The 22,202-nt window shown below is 43.0% G+C and overlaps 1 protein-coding gene across 5 annotated transcripts; it reads right to left on the reverse strand.

The window, feature by feature from the left end:
- Window positions 1-2,213: 2,213 nt before the first annotated feature.
- kiaa0513 (KIAA0513 ortholog) lies at window positions 2,214-21,858 on the reverse strand. Of its 5 annotated transcripts, XM_065009719.1 has the most exons (14): window positions 21,751-21,856; window positions 20,496-20,611; window positions 20,105-20,261; window positions 17,096-17,613; window positions 11,220-11,319; window positions 11,003-11,076; window positions 10,576-10,646; window positions 10,013-10,217; window positions 9,870-9,910; window positions 9,611-9,692; window positions 9,410-9,487; window positions 4,535-4,615; window positions 4,305-4,399; window positions 2,214-3,721 (listed from the first exon to the last, which is right to left on the reverse strand). In XM_065009719.1, exons 4-14 carry the CDS (start codon window positions 17,497-17,499, stop codon window positions 3,672-3,674), a joined length of 1,281 nt encoding a protein of 426 aa, XP_064865791.1. In that variant the 5' UTR covers window positions 17,500-17,613; window positions 20,105-20,261; window positions 20,496-20,611; window positions 21,751-21,856; the 3' UTR covers window positions 2,214-3,671. The 5 variants fall into 5 exon arrangements, with proteins under 5 accessions (XP_064865791.1, XP_064865790.1, XP_029489998.1 ...); XM_065009718.1 differs by lacking the exon at window positions 20,105-20,261; XM_029634138.2 differs by lacking the exons at window positions 20,105-20,261; window positions 20,496-20,611 and having other exon boundaries at window positions 9,611-9,674; window positions 21,751-21,858.
- Between the last annotated feature and the right edge of the window lie 344 nt (window positions 21,859-22,202).

Below are 22,202 nucleotides of genomic sequence, written 5' to 3' on the forward strand. Positions count from 1 at the left end.
GTGTGTGCACGTATCACCTTCATAGTGTTCAGATATGTTACAGTCCCCAGAGCAATTAAATTCTACAGCCCCCTAACAAAGCCATCACCTACAGAGAAATGAACCTAGAGAAGAGCCCCTAAGCAAGCTGGTCCTGGGGCTCTGTGGTGTCTGTTTGTGTTTGTAAACAGAGCCCCAGGACCAGCTTGCTTAGGGGGCTCTTCTCCAGGTTCATTTCTCTGTAGAGCAACACAATTAGACACAACCAAATCATGAGAAAACAAAAAGATATTTACTTGACACATTGGAAAGAATTTACAACAAAAAAAGAGCACTAGAATGCTTTTTGTCCCTAAACAGAGAGTACACAGTGGCAGAATACCTGACCACTGTGACTGACCCAAAATTAAGGAAATCTTTGACTTTTTACAGACTCAGTGAGCATAGCTTTGCTATTGGGAGGGCAGACACTGCCCACAAAATGAGGTGGAAACTGAGCTGCACTTCCTAACCTCCTGTCAAATGTATGACCATAGAGACACAAATTTTCCTCAGATTACACAGAACCACAATGAATTCAAAAACAAATACAATTTTGATAAACACCCATATATATTGGGTGAAATACCACAGTGTGCATTCTCAGCAACAAGATTTGTAACCCATTGCCAAAAAAAAGGGCAACCAGTGAAGAACAAACACCATTGTAAATACCATTTATATTTATTTTCCCTTTTGTACTGTAACTATTTGCGCATATGACATTTGAAATGTCTTTATTCTTTTGGAACTTTTGTGAGTAATGTTTACTGTTATTTTTTTATTTAACTTTTATCTATTTCACTTGCTTTGGCAATGTAAACATATGTTTCCCATGCCAATAAAGCACTTGAATTGAGAGACCCTCATTGTGTGACACCACTGACTGAGCTTTCACTGCTCATCATATTGTGTCCAATCATTGAGCAGCCATTTGGCAGTTTGGGCCAGGATCTAAAACCCTCCCACATTGTGCTACATGTTCCCACTCTATACCCTGCTCACGTTGACTCAGTCTCACACACTGGAGTGCACAGAGACTTCTCTATCTAATCTACACATTCACACGGAGCTCTCCTTCCCAAACACCTCTAATTCAAACATCTTATACCCTCTCTCGCATGCACTCACAGACACGACTCCAAAAGCACCCACATTCAAAAATATATTTATTACAGAATCAGCTACTTGTTCTATCATAATTACACATCCATGCAAACTCAGCCACCATTTGCACAACAGAAGTGGGAGGACATTACAGCTCCCTGTAAGAGACGCTTTCCCCGCTCATTAAAAAGAAGGGTTGGCTATATTTTCCTATGCCAAAGTTTGTTTCACCTCCAAAGACACAAGGCTTGTCCATGACTAGGTATCAGTGCTAGTTACAACTGGTAAAATCAGACCACCACTGCCCAGACAAACAATGTACAACACTTTTCATGAGAGATGTCTTAAAGACCAGTGATGGACCATCCGTGCATTTGACATGCAACATGAAAAGCAGGCGAAGCATTCCAAGTATTAGAGGGCTGGTCTGCATTTCAACAATACTGAAAGGCCAGAGTGCACACAGCAATACAAACACCCAGGAGGGCTTGGTGCTAAACTAAAACTGCACACAGCAATACAAACACCCAGGAGGGCTTGGTGCTAAACTAAAACTGCACACAGCAATACAAACACCCAGGAGGGCTTGGTGCTAAACTAAAACTGCACACAGCAATACAAACACCCAGGAGGTGCTAAACTTGGGGCTTGGTGCTAAACTAAAACTGCACACAGCCACAAAACAAAAAAGAGGCAAGTCATTCAGCAGTATGGAAATAGAGGTCATCACATGCAGATGCACAATATGTCTGATTGCTGAACAGAATGTCAGATCCAGACATGAAGCAGGGAGCAGCATTGCAATCCAAGGGAAATAACAGAGACAGAGCAGAACACAAGTGACACTTTGTGGCAAGAAGCTGGTCCTCTGCTAAACAGCCCACAAGAAGAGAGAGAGAGCAAGACAAGACGTCTCCAAGACAAGACATAGAACTTCAACTACAAGGCATCACACGCAACTACACATCGTAACTAACACACTGGAGGAATGACCCAATAGTTTATACTAAACATTTGACACATAGCACACATATAGTTTGGTTTAGCACTTGAATGGACCACTCCTAAGGGAGGAATTATGACGGCACTTCAGGGTCTTAATAAGGGGAAAGCTTTAGTTGCCATTGAGACAGGCATCAAAATCTAATGACCATAATCAGTTACATAGTCATTCACCAACAGATATGACACAAAACCAGTGATAAACAAGTCTTTGAACATAATAAAACATAGGTGAAAAAAATACAATATAAATACAAAATCAAGTGATAGACAATAGATTAATACAAAAATATATATATATATATATATATATATATATATATATATAAAAACTTGCCAGTACTTCAATTACTACAATAATCCTAATTCCTATTCACATAGCTCAAATGTCAATGCTCCGAGATGTCAAGAATGATATATTCTCCCTCAAAAGCTGGATCCACACAGTAGTTTTTAAACTTTTAACTCCATTGATAAATTAAGTGCTCTGAACAAGTCACCAGGCTTCCCTCTGGTGGGCTTAAATAATGCAAACAAGACATTGACGCCCTTGCTGCACGATGCCCAACTTGCACAATGCTCGTTTCTCACTTATAAAGGGCAAGGATGCATGCCATGCATATAGCACAGACACCTCAGGTCACGGCTACTCTAGGAATAAAACAGAAGGTATGGGACTGCTGCTGGAAGTCATGCTGCAGCCTCTCACCACGACACGCTGCACTTTCACTAGCCGTGATCTAACACCATGACAATCACTAAACACAGAGGACACTGAGCATGAGAATTCGACCTTATTGGAAATATGCTGACACAGTATATAGATGGTAGAATCATGAACAGGAGGATATTGTATCAAGTGGTTTTACAGATTGTTACAATTGAGACTCGCATTGATTACTATTGAAACAGAAAGGACAGTTCCCCACGGGTACATTCAAGGCACTTCGACATTGGGCAGAGAGGAAATCATAAAAGGTCACTATTGCAAACAATATAAATAATACTAATTGTAGGATATGTGCAAGGAGCAGGTTACAGTATATCTAAAATATGTATACTGTAGTCAGGCAGGGGACATGAAAAAGGCTATAGAGAGCCTGGGCCGGTTTCACAGAGCTGATTATATAAAATGGGTTAATGCATGCTGATATGGCTGAAATTGTCCAACTATACAGTAAAATAAGGACCTGAGGAAGGTACTCATTAGTGACAGTATAAAATAATGTAGTAGTGATAGGGTGAATGACCTTGTTGACAGTGCCCAGGAGAGGGTAGGTTACAGTATGTTGGTTGGTGAAGTTGGAATATTGACTACGCAGCTTCATGTTTACTATGACTGTAATAAAAGGTTTTGTGTTATTTATTGTTGCAGGTTATGGAGGCTTTACTAAAATAGGTGATTGGAGTTTACTGTACTGGATATTGATTGAATACAGTTATTGGTGAGCCTTCACAATATTGGAGAGTGAGGAGGAGTTTAGCTTCAGCTAATTACTATTGATAGAGCACTAAGTAGTCATTGAAGTACCATTCTTTGCCACTCACTCCGTGGCCATCTGCTCAATGTGGTCGCTCAACAGCTTGTACTGCTCTGTAAGAGAGAAACAGAGAGCTCTTTTCAATCAAAACCACTAAGCATGTTTTTCCAGTTATAAATACATTAGTCTCAGAAAGCCTGTCTCCCCAACGGGCTCAGGAGAGGCAAAGGTGGAGGCATGACCCGCCTAACAGGCGCTCCTTAAAACCCACCAGCTTAACCCGGAAGCCAGCCGCACCAATGTGTCAGAGGAAACACCGTTCAACTGGCAACCGGGGTCAGCCTGCAGACGCCCGGCCTGCCAGAAGGAGTCGCTAGGGCGCGATGAGCCAAGTAAAGTCCACCGGCCAAACCCTCCCCTGACGACGCTGGGCCAATTATGCGCCTCCTATGGGACTCCCGGTTGTGGCACAGCCCGAGAGTGAACCCGGGTCTGTAGTAACGCCTCTTGCACTGCGATGCAGTGCCTTAGACCGCTGCACCACTCAGGAGGCCCGAACTAATATTTGTTTTTATACGCTTAAAACAGTTTGAACAGGTGAAACAAAGTAAATTATATGAAAAGGAAGCGTGGCAGATAACCAAACGACCTATTTGATCTTATTGATGTGAGGAAGGTTGGTTAATGTAGGGGTACCTTCATTTAGGTTCCCAATAACTGCTTGCTTCTTCAGGAAGTCATTGCAGAGTTTCTTACTGAGCCCAAAAGCCAGCATGTTGTGAGTGAATGTCCTGAAAGCAGACACTAAGAGTTAACTGACCATGAGATACAGTATACAAACCATGCAGATTCCTCTCCTCCTCAGATGGAATGTTACTTAGAAGTTGTTTTTTTGTCCATAGGCATGAGTATGTCACCTCACTCACCCCAGTTGGCCAAAGGCAATATTCTCGTCGACTTTAGAGCTGTCATCTTTCTCTTCCTGGGTCATATGACACCACTTCTCTCTGGAGAAAGATAAGAGCAGAGAGAAGTTAGGGGTCAAGGTCTCCAAGTTTACCTCTGACCTTTTACCCACACCAAAACAACAAACCAGATATCATTGGAATGAGATGAAAATAGCAAAACATGTAAAAACTTTTTCGAAGGAAAACAAGTCAAACTAAAGCGATGGCATGCTGGATATTGCTTGTTAGATTGCGCTTCTCTCTCTGATTGGGGAACGGAGAGAAATGTCTGTCCAAAAGCTTTGGGATGCTTATAACCAGTGTAGTCATACGTGTAGTCATATGTACAAGAAAACAGAGGACCTTTTTATTTTATTTTAGCAGGGAGTCACCATTGAGAACAGTGTCTATTTTTCAAGGGAGCCCTGCATATACAATTTAATAGAACCAAAAAATGGAATACAATATAAAACAAGTAAAATACAGCACGACACAAATTGAACACATATACACAAAACACAATCAACTAAAACAAACACATTCTTCATTATAAAATTCCTCTGTCCACTCTCTAAACTGCCCCAGGGACACAATGGCTACTATGTGTAATGCTTTTGGGAGATTATTCCAAACATATGGAGAAGAAAAACTAAAGGCTGATTTACCTAACTCTGAAGACACCAAATGAGTCTCCAGAGTTCACTAACCCTGTGAACAGGATTGATAACTTGACCTGAACAGCACCACAACATCACACACCCGTCCGTCCACTCACACTCATACATACACATAGAAGGTACAGGAGGATTTCTGAAATAAATAATACAATAAACTGAATGCTTAGCATTTGATTGGCTGCTACAGTAATTCATGGCAATACCCATGGAGAAGAACATAGCTATTAAGTGCTACAACACACCATTCTACTTGAATGTGTTTTTCAAAACAATTGTCATTGTGGCTCAGTAAGACAGCATTCAGCGTGCAGTGGAATAAGACTTAACAGTAGCACTTTGTAATAACTCCACAAAATACAGCATTTATAATGGGTTAGTAAGTCACTTATTAATCATTGCTCCATTAATAAGGTTTAATATAGGTCCTTATAAACCATTTATTAATTTATTAGTTAAGTATTTTTGCATGGCCTCATCTACAGTGTAGGCTATTTATACTTTATAAATGTTGAGTGACCAGTGGAATTTCTCACCAAAAGATGGACATGCCATTGGTAAACATTCCAGCAGTACCAGTACATTCCAGCTCCTTAAGGTCTCACTAATATATATATTTTTAAATTCAAAATCAAATAGCTAAATGATCATCGGTATGACCTTAAAACAATTCCATATGACTTAGTAATACCTTTCATCCGGCTTAGACTCTGATGTGATATTTTTTAAAGATATAGGGATAGTTCAGCAAAATAATGTATTCCAATATTTGTTTCCTTGCCTTGTAAGCAGTCTATGGACGGCTCTTAATCTCTTGTGGACAGATTCTGCATGTTAACCAAATAATGTCTGGTGAAGAGATAGAATGCGTAGGATAAGGAGCTGCAGTAGTCCTGGTGTTTGGATTTTCAGCACTGATTCTTTGGGCGTACCAGGATTTGGCGAAGACGGTGCTTTAACTTTGACTGCTTCGCATCGTGGTGAAATTAACAGCAAGGGGGTGGGGGCAGACAGTTTCCTTTTGTGAGGGTGGAGACTTTGCAAACCAGAACTCCCAATTTCTAACATGTATGGACCCAGAATTTTATCACGCAGCTGACCAAATTACACAGGATTTTAGTTCTAGGTTAACCGAGATTCTAAACTGGGTGGTTCGAGCCCTGAATGCTGATTGGCTGAAAGCCGTGGTATATAAGCTCATATACCATGGGTATGACAAAATATTTTTACTGCTCTAATTACGATGGTAACCAGTTTATAATAGCAATAAGGCACCGCGGGGGTTTGTGGTCTATTGCCAATATATCGCGGCTAAGGGCTGTATTCAGGCACTCCGCGTTGAGCCTAAGAACAGCCCTTAGCTGTGGTATATTGGCCATATACCACACCCCCTCTGGCCTTATTGCCTAATTAGCCTGCTCTAAGGGGTGACCCGCAATTCATACTTTTGGTAGAAAAGTCCCTGTCAAGAAACGCTTATAGCATTTTCAGACAGAAAACATTATTTTACTCAGCATAGTATATCCAAAGTTACACATCACATTATTACAACAGTGTGACTGTTTTGGAATTACATTTTCATTATATATTTTTAAACACCCTCTGTATTGTGTGCTTATTGTTAAACCATAGATACACTACATGGCAAAAGGATGTGGACACCCCTTCAAATTAGTGGATGCGGCTATTTCAGCCACACCCATTGCTGACAGGTGTATAAAATACAGCACACAGCCATGCAATCTCCATAGACAAATATTGGCAGTAGAATGGCCCATACCGAAGAGCTCAGTGACTTTCAACATGGCACCGTCATAGGATGCCACCTTTCCAACAAGTGAGTTCGTCAAATTTCTACCCTGCTAGAGCTGCCCCGGTCAACTGTAAGTGCTGTTATTTTGAAGTGGAAATGTCTAGGAGAGAAAATGTCAAAGCCACCAAGTGGTAGGCCACACAAGCTCACAGAATGGAACCACCAAGTGCTGAAGCACGTAGCGTGTAAAAATGGTCTGTCCTCGGTTGCAACACTCACTACAGAGTTCCAAACTGGCTCTGGAAGCAATGTCAGCACCAGAACTGTTCGTCTGGAGCTTCATGAATTAGGTTTCCATGGCCTAACAGCCACACACAAGCCTAAGATCGCACTCTCTGGAGTGATGAATCACGCTTCACCATCTGGCAGTCCAACGGAAGAATCTGGGTTTTGCGTATGCCAGGAGAACGCTACCTACCCCAATGCATAGTGCAAACTGTAAAGTTTGGTGGAGGAGGAATAATGGTCTGGGGCTGTTTTTCATGGCCCCTTTGTTCCAGTGAAGGGAAATAATGCTACAGCATACAATTACATTCTAGATAGACGATTCTGTGCTTCCAACTTTGTGGCAACAATTTGGGGAAGGCCCATTCATGTTTCAGCATGACAATGCCCCCGTGCACAAAGCAAGGTCCATACAGAAATGGTTTGTTGAGATCGGTGTGGAAGAACTTGACTGGCCTGCACAGAGCTCTGACCTCAACCCCATCGAACACCTTTGTGATGATTTGGAACGTCGACTGCAAGCCAGGCCTAATCGCCCAACATCAGCGTCCAACCTCACTAATGCTCTTGTGGTTGAATGGAAGCAAGTCCCTGCAGCAATGTTCCAACATCCAGTGGGAAGTCGGGACCAACTCCATGAGATGTTTGACGAGCAGGTGTCCACATACACTACATGGCCAAAAGTATGTTCTAGGGGCCATTTTGAGACCTTAAGGAGCATCAGGTACTGCTGGAATGTCTATCTATAATTAACTAGGTTACTAACATGTACAAATGTGAGCGTAATGATTAAACTATTTACTAATCCATTGTAAATGCTTTATTACATGGAGTTATTCTAAAGCGCTACAGACTTAACATGCACTGGTCGAGAGCAAAAAATCATGTCACATGCAACAGGCCCTACTAAAGAGAAACCCCTCATGCTGCAGATAAGAGTGAACATGTCAGCATGCAATCATCTGTGAAAACATAATACCTCGCCATCATGAAACGAACAACTCTTTTAAAACCCTGCTTTATGCTCGAGGCAAATGTATTCATCCATGAAATGAACCCAAACAAACAGAAATAACAACAACCAAACAAACAAGTGCATAAGTAAACGCATGCCTTTCTGATGCTCGACAAGCACGCAGTAAACTTTGTGGCACTTATGACAAGTAATGCCCGCATCATGATCAAAATTAGGAAAATTGTATGCAATCAACATAAATGTGTATTAACAAGAGAAACACACTTTTAATTAGTTGTCTAAAATAGATGGCTTTGAGCTATGACAGACACAGAGGATACAGTGAGTGAGAGGAGAAGTTCATGCAGATATCAGTGGACAAGTCAATAGGACAGCAACTATCCTACTGCTCCAATGCTGAGCCTATCATTGAACTTCAGTACAAGGATCTGCCCTTACCCTGTTCTGCTTGTGCTCAGAGAAGCACATCATGAACAGTGCAAATTAAGCCTACGGCTCTTTCTAGATTTTCAACTCTCTCACTCTAAGTCACAATGTTGAGCATCCATCTGTTCCTTTCTCGGTTGATCCCTTTATTCGTCCTCTCTCTTTTGCCTCTTTCCCTTGTTCCTCGCTTTCCCTTGTTCCTCGCTTTCCCTCCCTATCTCTCTGTCTACCAGTGTTAGGAGGAGCAGACAGATAGGACAGACCTCTCGTCTTTCTCTTCCTCATCCGTCCCCCTGCCCGGCAGCAAGGCACAAGGAGACAAAGGGTTAAAGATACATGCAAAGGTTGAGAACAAGAGCTTGGGAGAAGAAACTGGTGGCAACAGTCAGGAGCTCAACAGCAGTTTGAGTGAACTACAGACTGGTATACAGTCAGCCTTCCTTAAATTCCTAATTTGTGTTAAAACTCATACCACATTCCCTTACCCCTCATTTATACACACAGACGAGACAAGTGTTCACAAACAAAGAGACGAACATCCCACCTCTTGAAAATACACCCCACATTCACGCATACGTTTCATTCAATCTATCCATCTACTGCACTCTATTACACACTCCCATTTTATCCTCTGTTCGCACTACACAGGCTGTAAAAGGAGCTTTATAGTAACATCCCAGTTTAGTGATATAACAGCCGTTTCATCTTTCATCTCTCCTGCTGGTACGTTAGTATCTCACCTGGTGGTAGGTGACCTCTTCTTCCTCTCACAGTGGACCGCATCAAAGAACGCAGCGTTCCAAAACCTCAACGTATGCCTGTCACCGGAGACACCACAACACATCTATAACACCAACCAGGTAGGACAATAATTCACTACCTCATTGTTATTGTGTGGATTTGAAATCATCTATAAACATAAATGAACATCCATCTCATACCAGATGGGTTGCTGTTTCAGGTGAGTGTACAGGTACACCTTCTCGTTCTCTACTTTCTTCTTCTCTGGAGGCACAGAGGACACTTTAGAGGACAGGCAGAGAGAGCAACTGATAAAGGCAACCCATACTTCGAGGCAAGAGAGGAGTAATTTGACCAGTTGGCAGGTTGGTTATAAGAACATGTAAGGACATGGAGTTATAAATCAGACTAATACAGGAACTGACTTGCTTGTATCTTAAACTTTTGATGGGTGTGTACCTGGTGATTTGGGCTTTACCTCGACTGGACTCTCTGCCTCCCTGGGTAGAAAATAGTTGGGAGGAAAAGTCGGCAAATAAACTGACTAAAACCGTTCTTAGAAGAAACATTATTGATTGGTTATTAACAGGAATACATCTCACTCATTCTTTCGAGCGGACGCTCTCAGCTTGCTCTCCAGGCCTCCAAAGAAGCATTTGACTTCCGTTTTGGTAGCAGAGGAGTTCTTCAGGAGCCGCTCGGCTGCGTCCTTCTTGCCAGACAGCCAGGAGTTGGCCTTATTCAGGTAGGAGTCCATGGCTACAGGCGGCTGCTGCAGCAGCTCAGTGGGGGATGGCTGGGACTTACCTGAGGTGCAGAGAAGGATCCTTTTACTATACACCACCATGCTCTAATCATGTTTCCTATTGATTATGAATAGGTACTGCGTAGAGCCTAATAGCAAATTAATAGCATAGTAATAGCAAAGTAATAGCATTATAATAGCATTGTATTAGCACAAATTCTAATACCCCACACATGCAGAGATGCACACATCAATAGTATGTACAGTTAGCTTAAACTGACTCCGTGGTTATGTTGCAACTACAAAAGGGTACAACCCTGACTGTTGACCCCTCCCCATTAATGTTGGGAAACTGGGAGGCCATTAAGAGATGCGAGAATAACTCTCTCATTTGTGGTTCTAAGCAGATACACATCTCACCAGTGTGGTAGTAAGTGAAACACATGGTCATGAGGTTTTTAGCTGGACTGTAGTCATCCATCTGATAGCACCTGCAACACACACACTTATGTAATGGGGATATGATTGTGCAGATAATATTGTACAGTGAAATACACCCATTCCCTTATGTGTGACTTAGGTCTAGACAAAGAGCTTTGCACACAACACCCACATGTATTTGACCACACACACAAACGTGTTCACATATTCTCCTTCTGAGATGGAGCCTTGCCTGGAAGTTGTTGTCTTTACAAACTCTTCAGGGAATGAAGCCACTGTGTAAAACCCATCAATACAATGTAGCAGGTGTATAGCTTAGTCTCCCAACAAAAATAAGTGAAACAGGGAAAAATAAGCACTTAACAAAACACGAAAGAGTTGAAGTGAAAGAGGGAGTCAGACTTACTCGAAAAGAACAACTGCAAAAGACTGTACCAGCCTGTAGAATGTTGCTTCACTCACACACTTGGAGTTGCAGCGCTGCAAATAAAGCCATGTGTCTTCAGTTACCAGAAACTTAAAACATGTAGCACCAGCAGCGAAGCTGTGCTGATAACTGTGCCATTACTCTGTGTCTATGTGCAGAGACATACATATATCTGTGCTTACATACCGGCCCTTACCTGTGCACTGACGTATCTGGCAAACCACTCCCTACCCTTGCCATTTTCTCCACTGCATAGCTCCCCAAAGCGAGCCTTCTCCTCCTGGTCAAAGTCCTCCCTGAGAGAAAAGAGGTTTATACAGACCCACCTTAAACAGTGACTGAACAAAAAATAAAACGCAACATGCAACAATTTCAAAGACTTTACTGAGTTACAGTTCATATAAGGAAATAAGTCAATTGAAATAAATTCATGAGTCCCTAATCTATAGATTTCACATGACTGTATCAAAGATACACTACAGTGCATTTGAAAAGTATTCAGGCCTCTTGCCTTTTTCCACATTTTGTTACATTACAGCCCTATTCTAAAATATATATATTTTTGTTTAAATCCTCATCAATCTATTCACAATACCCCAAAATGACAAAGCAAAAACAGGTTTAGAATTGTTTTCAACTGAAATCTCACATTTACATAAGTATTCAGACCCTTTACTCAGTACTTTGTTGAAGCACCTTCAGCAGCCTTGAGTCTTCTTGGGTATGACGCTATAAGCTTGGCACACATGTATTTAGGGAGTTCCTCGCAATCTTCTCTGCAGATCCTCTCAAGCTCTGCACAGCTATTTTCAGGTCTCTCTGCCTTTATTTCTTGTGCCACCCCAGAAATAACCCCCTTGATCGGTGCCCTGCTATGAAAATCCATGCAGGAAACATTCCACTCTGATATCTTTTAGAGTCTTAACACACGCTTCTTCTGCTCTGCAGACACACCAAAAATAAATAAAAAATAAGACCACTCCAAACTTTGTTCCAACACATTCCAGATTTTCCTAGGAGACATTAAAAGGATTTTCCAAGTAGCATTCATCCAAAAAACCTGACTCAAAAACGAGTCAAGTGGTTTCCTATTTTCCAACATAGCTTTACTTATTTGTTTTCCCTTTTTCTTCGCCACTGTAACCTACTCATTCTCACTTTCTGTACTATTAGATTCACTCGACTCACTAGCAGTTTCAAACATTGACCTCAGTTTCCGCCAACGAACATCTACCCTGACATACAATGTCAACTGTGAGACCTTATATAGATTAGGTGTGCTTTTCCAAATCATGTCCAATCAATTGAAATTACCACCGATGGACTCTTAAGTCAAGTTATAGAAACATCAAGGATAATCAATGGAAACAGGATGCACCTGAGCTCAATGATCTTGAGTGGCGCAGGCAGGGATCCTGAGTAGCGCAGCAGTCTAAATCAAATCAAATTATATTTGTCACATGCACAGAATACAACAGGGTGTAGAGACCTTACAGTGAAATGCTTACTTACGAGTCCTTAACTAACAATACTTTAAGATGTTTTAAGAAAAAAAATAGATAGGTAAAAAATGGAAAATAAAAGTAACAAATAATTAAACAGCAGCAGTAAAATAACAGTAGTGAGGCTATATACAGGGGGTACCGGTACAGGGTCAATGTGCGGGGGCGCCAGTTAGTCCAGGTAATATGTACGTGTACGTAGAGTTAAAGTGAGAGTAGCAGCAGCATAAAAGAGTGGTCTGGGTAGCCCTTTGATTAGCTGTTCAGGAGTCTTATGGCTTGGGGATAGAAGCTGTTAAGAAGCCTTTGGGAACTAGACTTGGAGCTCCGGTACCGCTTGCTGTGCGGTAGCAGAGAGAACAGTCCATGACTAGGGTGGCTGGAGTCTTTGACAATTTTTAGGGCCTTCCTCTGACACCGCCTGGTATAGAGGTCCTGGATGGCAGGAAGCTTGGCCCCAGTGATGTAGTGGGCCGTACGCACTACCCTCTGTAGTGCCTTGCGGTCGGAGGCCGAGCAGTTGCCATACCAGGCAGTGATGCTCTTGATGGTGCAGCTGTAGAACCTTTTGAGAATCTGAGGAACCATGCCAAATCTTCAGTCTCCTATGGGGGAATAGGTGTTGTCGTGCCCTCTTCACGACTGTCTTAGTGTGTTTGGACCATGATTGTTTGTTGGTGATTTGGACTCCAAGGAACTTGAAGCTCTCAACCTGCTCCACTGTAGCCCCGTCGATGAGAACGGGGACCTGTTTGGGTCCTCCTTTTCCTGTAGTCCACAATCATCTCCTTTGTCTTGATCACGTTGAGGGAGAGGTTGTTGTCCTGGTACCACACGGCCAGGTCTCTGACCTCCCTATAGGCTGTCTCATAGTTGTGGTTGATCATGCCTACCACTGTTGTGTCATCGGCAAACTTGATGGTGTTGGAGTCGTGCCTGGCCGTGCAGTCATGAGTGAACAGGGAGTACAGGAGGGGACTGAGCATGCACCCCTGAGGGGCCCCCCATGTTGAGGATCAGCGTGCCGGATGTCCTATTACCTACCCTTACCACCTGGGAGCGGCCCGTCAGGAAGCCCAGGATCCAGTTGCAGAGGGAGGTGTTTAGTGCCAGGGTCCTTAGCTTAGTGATGAGCTTTGAGGGCACTATGGTGTTGAATGCTGTGTTGTAGTCAATGAACAGCATTATCACGTAGGTGTTGCTTTTGTCCAGGTGGGAAAGGGCAGTGTGGAGTGCAATAGAGATTGCATCATCTGTGGATCTGTTGGGGCGGTATGCAAATTGGAATGGATCTAGGGTTTCTGGGATAATGCTGTTGATGTGAGCCATGACCAAATCAAATCAAATTTATTTATATAGCCCTTCGTACATCAGCTGATATCTCAAAGTGCTGTACAGAAACCCAGCCTAAAACCCCAAACAGCAAGCAATGCAGGTGTAGAAGCACTTCATGGCTAACAGCCTTTCAAAGCACTTCATGGCTACAGACGTGAGTGCTACGTGTCGGTTGTCATTTAGGCAGGTTACCTTAGTGTTCTTGGGCACAGGGACTATAGGGGTCTGCTTGAAACATGTTGGTATAACAGACTCGGAAAGGGAGAGGTTGAAAATGTCAGTGAAGACACTTGCCAGTTGGTCAGCGCATGCTCGGAGTACACGTCCTGGCAATCCGTCTGGCCCTGCGGCCTTTTGAATGTTGACCTGTTCAAAGGTCTTACATTGGCTATGGAGAGCGTGATCACACAGTCGTCCGGAACAGCTGATGCTCTCATGCATGCTTCAGTGTTACTTGCCTCGAAGCGAGCATAGAAGTAATTTAGTTGTCTGTTAGGCTTGTGTCACTGGGCAGCCCGCGGCTGTGCTTCCCTTTGTTGTCTGTAATAGTTTGCAAGCCCTGCCACATCCAACGATTGTCGGAACCGGTGTAGTACGATTCAATCTTTGTCCTGTATTGACTCTTTGCCTGTTTGATGGTTCGTCAGAGGGCATAGCGGGATTTCTTATAAGCTTCCGGGTTAGAGTCCCTCTCCTTGAAAGCGGCAGCTCTACCCTTTAGCACAGTGCGGATGTTGCCTGTAATCTAAGGCACTGCATCGCAGTGTTAGAGGCGTCTCTCCTGACCCGGGATCTATCCCGGGCTGTATCACAACCGGCCGTGATCGGGAGTCCCATAGGGCGGCGCACAATTGGCCAAGTGTCGTCCCGGTTAGGGGAGGGTTTGGCCGGGGTAAGCCGTCATTGTAAATAAGAATTTGTTGTTTACAGACTTGCCTATTTAAATCAAATTTAAATAATACATTGAGTCTCATAGCAAAGGGTTTGAACACATGTAAATAAGGTATCTGTTTTTAATTTTATTACAGTTGCAAAATATATATATATATTTTTTTTACTTGTCTTCCATTTGTCATTATGAGGTATTGTGTGTGGATTGATGAGGGAAAATGTTCTTTAAATCTATTTTAGAATAAAGCTGGAAGGTAACAAAATGTGAAAAGCTAAACGTTGGCAGTAGAAAGGCCTTACTGAAAACCTAATTAACTTTCAACATGGCACCGTCATAGGATGCCACCTTTCCAAATAGTCAGTTCGTCAAATTTCTGCCCTGCTCGAACTGCCCAATTCAACTGTAAGTGTTGTTATTGATAAGTGGAAACGTCTAGGAGCAACAATGGCTCAGCCATGAAGTGGTAGGCCAGACAAGCTCAGACAACAGGACTGCAGAGTGCTGAAGCGTGTAAAAATGTTCTGTCCTCATTTGCAACACTCATTCCCGAGTTCTAAAATGCCTATGTAAGCAACGTCAACACAAGAACTGTTCGCCGGGAGCATAATGAAGTGGGTTTCCATGGCCAAGCAGCCACACACAAGCCTAAGATCACTATGCGCAACGCCAAGCGCCGACTGGAGTGGTGTAAAGCTTGCCACCATTGGACTCTGAAGTAGGAAAGTGGAAACGCGTTATCTGGAGTGATGAATCACGCTTCACCATCTGGCAGTCTGACGGAAGAATCTGGGTTTGGCGGATGCAATGTGCCAAATGTAAAGTTTGGTGGAGGAGGAATAATAGTCTAGGGCTGTTTTTATGGTTCGGGCTAGGCACCTTCGTTCCAGTGAAGGAAAATCTTATCGCTACAGCATACAACGACATTCTAGACGATTCTGTGCTTCAAACTTTGTGGCAACAGTTTGGGGAAGGCGCATTCATGTTTCAGCATGACAATGCCCCCGTGCAGAAAGAGAGGTCCATCCAGAAATGGTTTGTCGAGATAGGTGTGGAAGAACTTGACTGGCCTGCACAGAGCTCTGACCTTTACCCCGGCGAACAACTTTGGGATGAATTGGAACGCCAACTGCGAGCCAGGCCTAATCGCCCAACATCAGTGCCCGACCTCACTAATGCTTGTGAATGAATGGAAGTAAATCCCTGCAGCAATGTTCCAACATCTTGTGGAAAGCCTTCCTAGAAGAGTGGAGGCTGTTATAGTAGCAAAGGGAAAACTAACTCCATATTAATGCCCATGATTTTGGAATTAGATGTTCGACAAGCAGGTGTCTACATACTTTTGGTCATGTTGTGTACCTTTTTTAAAAAGATAGGGGCGTGGATCAGAAAACCAGTCAGTATCTGGTGTGACCACATTTCACCTCATGCAGCATGACATCTCTTTCACAAATGTTGATCAGGCTGTTGATTGTGGCCTGTGGAATGTTGTCCCACTCCTCTTCAATGGCTATGCGAAGTTGCTGGATATTGGCGGGAACTGGAACATGCTGTCGAACACGTCGATCCAGAGCATCCTTAACATGCTCAAAGAATGACATATTCAAATTGCCATTGATAAAATGCAATTGTGTGCATTGTCCGTAGCTTATGCCTGCCCATACCATAACCCCACCATTGGGCACTCTGTTCACAATGTAGACTTCAGCAAACCGCTCGCCCACACAACGCCACACACGTGGTCTGAGGTTGTGAGGCTGGTTCGACATACTGCAAAATTCTCTAAAACGATGTTGGAGGTGGCTTATGGTAGAGAAATTAACATTAATTTATCTGCCAACAGCTCTGGTGGACAGTCCTGCAGTCAGCATGCACATTTCACACTCCCTCAACACTTGACACATCTGTGGCATTGTATTATGTGACAAAACTGCACATTTTATTGTACCCAGCACAAGGTGCACCTGTGTAATTAATGACCATGCTGTGTAATCGGCTTCTTGATATTCCACATCTGTCAGGTGGATGGATTATCTTGGCAAAGATTAAATGCTCACTAACAGGGATGTAAACAAATTTGTGCACAACATTTTATAGAAATGTGCTTTTTGTGCGTATGGAAAATTTCTGGGAACTTTTATTTCTGCTCATGAAAAATGGGTCCAACACTTTACATGTTGCGTTTATATTTTTGTTCAGTATTTTACACTCATACTAAACCCTCATAAAAGACCCTATCCATGTTTAAGTACCATTGTAAAATAGTTCATTCTAGCTACACATACTGTACAGGCCCTCAGGGACAGACCCACCACCCCACATTCAGAGAATCCAGGGTGATCTTACTTTCCATGAAACACCATCTCCACGTAAGCTTTCATGAACTCCTGATTCTCCACTGCCTCTACCCCAAGCTCTGCGCTGTGATTGGACGAGGAGGATGAGTGCCGTGAGTTCCACTGCTGGGAGTGTGGGTCCATGTCATTCTCACTGTCTGCCGACTCTGTGGCATCACTGTCCCTGTCCTCTCCCCCACAATGGTGGTGGGAGCTGGGCATGGGGGCCAGGGGATCAGGCAACCGTGGCTCCAGGAGAACAATGGAGGCAGGCTCTTGGAACAGCGGCTCAGAGGAGAAAATGTCTGTATGGAGCAGTGCACCACTAGGGGGACTTGCAAATGAGGGGGCTGTATCGTCTGAACATGAAGGGATATCAAAGTCTATGAGGTTTTCCACAGCTACCCCCTCCATTGTTGAGGACAGAGATGGCAGAGCTAAAGTAGACAGGAGAAGGCTCTTCAGACGCTCTCATCCACGAGGGGCGCTGTAGCAGAATGGACTCAATGCCCACACACCCATTGCACACTGTGAAGAGAGGAGAGAGGGAACTGTTACTTATAACACTCATGGGCCAACTTTAACCAAATAAGACAATATAATGATGTACAGTAATGCTGTTGATATGACTGTTTGGATATGAAGGGATATTGTGTTTTCCATCAGTATTGAAGCTGTCTTTAACCAGGTAGGCCAGGTCTCATTTACAACTGTGACCTGGCCAAGATAAAGCAAAGCAGTGCGACAAAAACAACACAGAGTTACACATGGGATAAACAAACGTACAGTCAATAACACAATAGAAAATCTATATACAGTGTGTGCAAATGTAGTAAGATTAAGGAGGTAAAGCAATAAATAGGCCGTAGTGGCGAAATAATTACAATTTAGCATTAAGACTGGAGTGATTGATGTGTAGATGGTGATGTGCAAGTAGAGACACTGGGGTGCAAAAGAGCAAAAAAATAACAATATGGGGATGAGGTAGTTGGGTGGGATATTTACAGATGGGCTGCGTACAGGTGCAGTGATCGGTAAGCTGTTCTGACAACTAATGCTTATAGTTAGTGAGGGAGATAAGTCTCCAGCTTCAGTGACTTCTGCAATTCGTTCCAGTCATTGGCAGCAGAGAACTGGAAGGAAAGGCGGCCAAACGAGGTGTTGGCTTTGAGGATGACCAGTGAAATATACCTGCTGGAGCGCACACTATGGGTGGGTGTTGCTATGGTGACCAGTGAGCTGAGATAAGGCAGGGCTTTACCTAGCAGACTTATGGATGACCTGGAGCCAGTGGGTTTGGCGACGGATATGTAGCGAGGGCCAGCCAACGAGAGCATACAGGTCGCAGTGGTGGGTGTATATGGAGCTTTAGTGACAAAACGGATGGCACTGTGATAGACTACATCCAATTTGCTGAGTAGAGTGTTGGAGGCTATTTCTTCTGAAGTTAAGCCATTTTGCTTCTCTGTCAGGGGAACAGTTTTGCCTGCTTTTGCCCTGATCCTGGATCTGGCAGCTCTGCCAGTCTAACCCCCAGGCTGATGTCTGGTCTGATCCTGGATCTGGCAGCTCTGCCAGTCTAACCCCCTGGCTGATGTCTGGTCTGATCCTGGATCTGGCAGCTCTGCAAGTCTAACCCCCTGGCTGATGTCGTCTGACTGAAAGACTGGGGATATTATTGAGATAAGGAGGACATAATATAGGATTGGGACAGTTGGACTGTAACCCAGCATTAGTGAACACACACGCCGATGCACCAAACACGCCGCAATGTTTTATAAAAGTAAGAAAATAAAGGAATATGGCCATTAATTTAGCCTGTTTTTCACACAACACACACAACCCCTTTTCAGTTGTTCATGTCAAATCAATTAACTACAGCTTACTCTGTTGAAACCTGAACATGCCTCAGTTTTGAAATTTCACTCTTGACATTTTGGTGTATTAGATGTTAGCTAAAATAGGCTTTATCTGACTTGTTCACAAAATGTCAAGAGGGAAATCTCCCAACTCTTTTTTTTCTCTCGCAGCTTTATCACAAGGACCGAGGTGAGCCGAGCTGAGTGAGAAAAAACAGGTTTCTCTGTTGTTGTGGTTCCCACTGCAGTACTAACGGCACGGCAGAATCACCTTCCAGATATGCCATTGGCCTATGTACTGAGCCCCCCTGGCTGCCCTCCGAGTGAGGGGGAGACCTTCAGTTGAGCTCAGGAAATCTCAGGGGTGAGTGCACAGGCTGAAGTATTTCTGCTTCCCTAGCAAGAGAACAGGCCCCCAGTCCTGCTCAACCACCCACACACTCTCCCTCAGGGGATTGAGCATAGAGGACAGGGACGGGACGCTTTTCATCACAAATGCCGGGATACTGAAAAGCTTGAGTAATTAGGTCTACTGGATTTATGACTTGAGAGATGTGAGAGAGGGGTTGTAGAAAGATACTGCATTGCATTGATCCATGTGTACGATCCAGGCTGTAATGAAATGATAAACTGAACATACGTACATTTACTGTAGACAGGATCTGGCACCTAGTTTTATATTGCAGACAAACACATCTCATCTTTTTATTATCAAAATTAATATCTAGGAGTATCTCTTCCATCGTCAACTAATATCTAGTTTCCAACAATCACAAGTGGTCATTACATAAAGTGTGGCATTGTTCTATTATGAGGTCTTGTTATCATGTAAAATATGCCCTTGCAAACATTAATGTGAGGGCATGACACATAAAAGCCATGTTATACTAATGTCCCCATGTTCACCCCAGGAAATATTATTCAGTAGGCTAGTCTCTCCACAACCATCATCCAAGCAACATACTCTATGTGATAGACTGAGTAGAGGAAACATCTTGTCAATTCAGTGTGGATCATATCATTTTCTGATATTCTTCCTTCAGTCCTCACTGGCATTCTAAAATGACATTTCATGGTCTGCAGGCCAGGAACTGAAGTTTTGCTTGCTTGGAGTGTCCTCCCTATAATCTCTTAGCAATAAAAATCTAAATGTTCCTTACCCCAATGTAGGAGGGCTGTTGTCCAGTCCAGATGCCTGACTGTCCTGACTCAAACCAGCCTTTGAGAGGAGGGTGAACTGGTTCAGTCATATCTAATCACAGGCATTTGGACACTTGAATGTCCATGTAGGCTGCCCCTCTCTTCCATGGGAGTGGACTAGCAACATAGATAAGACTGACTGAGTGCATAACTAAACATTTCACACTGAAGGGAATGTGGGAGAGAAAAGACTGATAAGGGAGGTTTGGAATCTTGATTCGTTATGCCTTGCTGCTAGTGCTATGGCAGGATGCTGTATATACGATCTGACCTAACATGACATGGCCACAGCTAGTTCAGAGAGAAAAAGGCGGTCTAAAATAAATGACTTAGAGGACATGCATTACTCACTCCAATTTGGTAGGCAAAATTCGGTTTTCTTTGCAAAGTAGGCATTTCACATAGCTCATTGTTCTTTTCACATGGCAGTTTGTTTCTTTGGTGCATCATCTCACAACAACTTGAATCTGAAGCAGAGAAAACACGTCAGTCTTCCAAGCTCCCTTTTTTTGTCCAAGAATCAAACAAGTATGATACCCAACAAACATGTCCTGCTGAGAACCAACATCCCTATATTATTAATGAGTTTTCCCAAATAAGTCAAAACCTCCTCCCCTTCATGACCTTGATCAAACAAGGTCACTTAAATAGAGCTTCCATGGTGACAAATGAAGATAAGCTGTTAAGACCACTTGGACAGACAGCAAAGCAGGAGCCAGAAGAGACAACAGTCACTGTGTGAATGACCATATAAATATTAACAGGAAGTTCTCTTCCATGTGCAGTTCCAGATAAAACCAAAGACAGCCCCAAAGCCAAACAAAACCAATGAGTAGCCTATTATGAGTAAGCTTCATCACTAACACCAGCCTGCTCTTACTAGTACTTTTAACTGGTGTATGAAATGTACTCTCTATAAATAAAGTTATTATACATGAGTAAAATAAAAACAAAACATTTCCAACCTGACACAGCTATGGTACTTTTATCAAATATAGAGCTAGTGAGAGTGACACTGTATCGAAACGATGTCTAATTGTTTTGGGCAAAATGCAGTAGCTACTTTCCCATCAGTAAGCTACATTGTTGTTATTGCCAATATGTGTGTACGAGGTAAGCTTCCAGAACAACATGCCCTGATCGTAAGAACAGTCAAGTAGGTCTAGTAGCCTGGGGGGGGGACCATAAAAACGACTTATATTTTAATTCTGAATTCAACCATTACTTCAGTAACGTTAACTTGAAAGCATATTTTCAGGAAATAGATCGAATACTGTAAACAACACCCATTAGGTTAGGCTACAGTATGGTAGTTTACTCGTATATTTAGTGTTCCATTTTTTTGAAACACGCACTTCAGAGGGATAAGCCCATGTTACGCAGCCAATAAACATCTATAGGGTTGCCAGTGCCTGCCAACACCACCACCACCATTTCCAGCAATCTGATGATGAATGACAGACATCTAGTAGGCCTAGTGTGAAATCGAAATAAGATTGTATGGCTTGTCAATAAAACACACCAAATTACAAGCGTATGTCGAGAAATGTATTATATTAAAACATATGATATAATAACAGTACATTTCCTTTACAGTTGTACGTACATGAAATGTCCCAGGTTGATGAGGGGTTTAGTCTTCCCTGTATGCGTCGGATCCTGCTCACTTCAGTAGTGTCAAAACAGGCATGCGCAATCAAGCACGACTGTAAAGTGGGGGTGGGGAACCCAATGACGTCACTAAGTATCCCGTTCATGTCCTCTCGAAAACTCGGGCCCTCCGAGTTAAAAATCTGTTCAAAATGAACGTAAATTATTTGCGTAGAGCTTCTTATTGGTTGATTCTGATATTTCCTTAGTGGGAAACTCTGGAATATTATTTCCACAACAAGTAAGCAAGTCAGACATTTTCGAGTTCCGAATTTAACGTTTTTGTTGTTGTTCCCGACAGACTATGAACACGGAAGTAGATGTTTGACTTTTTTAGATATTTTTTTTACCTGAACGTCACAACTCTGTCGTGGCCCCATTTAACTTGACGTTGAAATATATACTATA

The sequence above is a fragment of the Oncorhynchus nerka genome, linkage group LG25 (genome assembly GCF_034236695.1).
Source record: "Oncorhynchus nerka isolate Pitt River linkage group LG25, Oner_Uvic_2.0, whole genome shotgun sequence".
Lineage (NCBI taxonomy): Eukaryota > Metazoa > Chordata > Actinopteri > Salmoniformes > Salmonidae > Oncorhynchus > Oncorhynchus nerka.

Bases quoted from the DNA above. Each gene is read 5' to 3' on its own strand.
- kiaa0513 (XM_029634137.2), bottom strand. From the start codon at position 17,499: ATGGAGGGGGTAGCTGTGGAAAACCTCATAGACTTTGATATCCCTTCA. The intron at 11,077-11,219 runs GTAAGGGCCGGT...CTTTATTTGCAG, and splicing joins CCAGATACGTCAGTGCACAG to CGCTGCAACTCCAAGTGTGT. The intron at 10,218-10,575 runs GTGAGATGTGTA...TCTGCACCTCAG, and splicing joins TTTCACTTACTACCACACTG to GTAAGTCCCAGCCATCCCCC.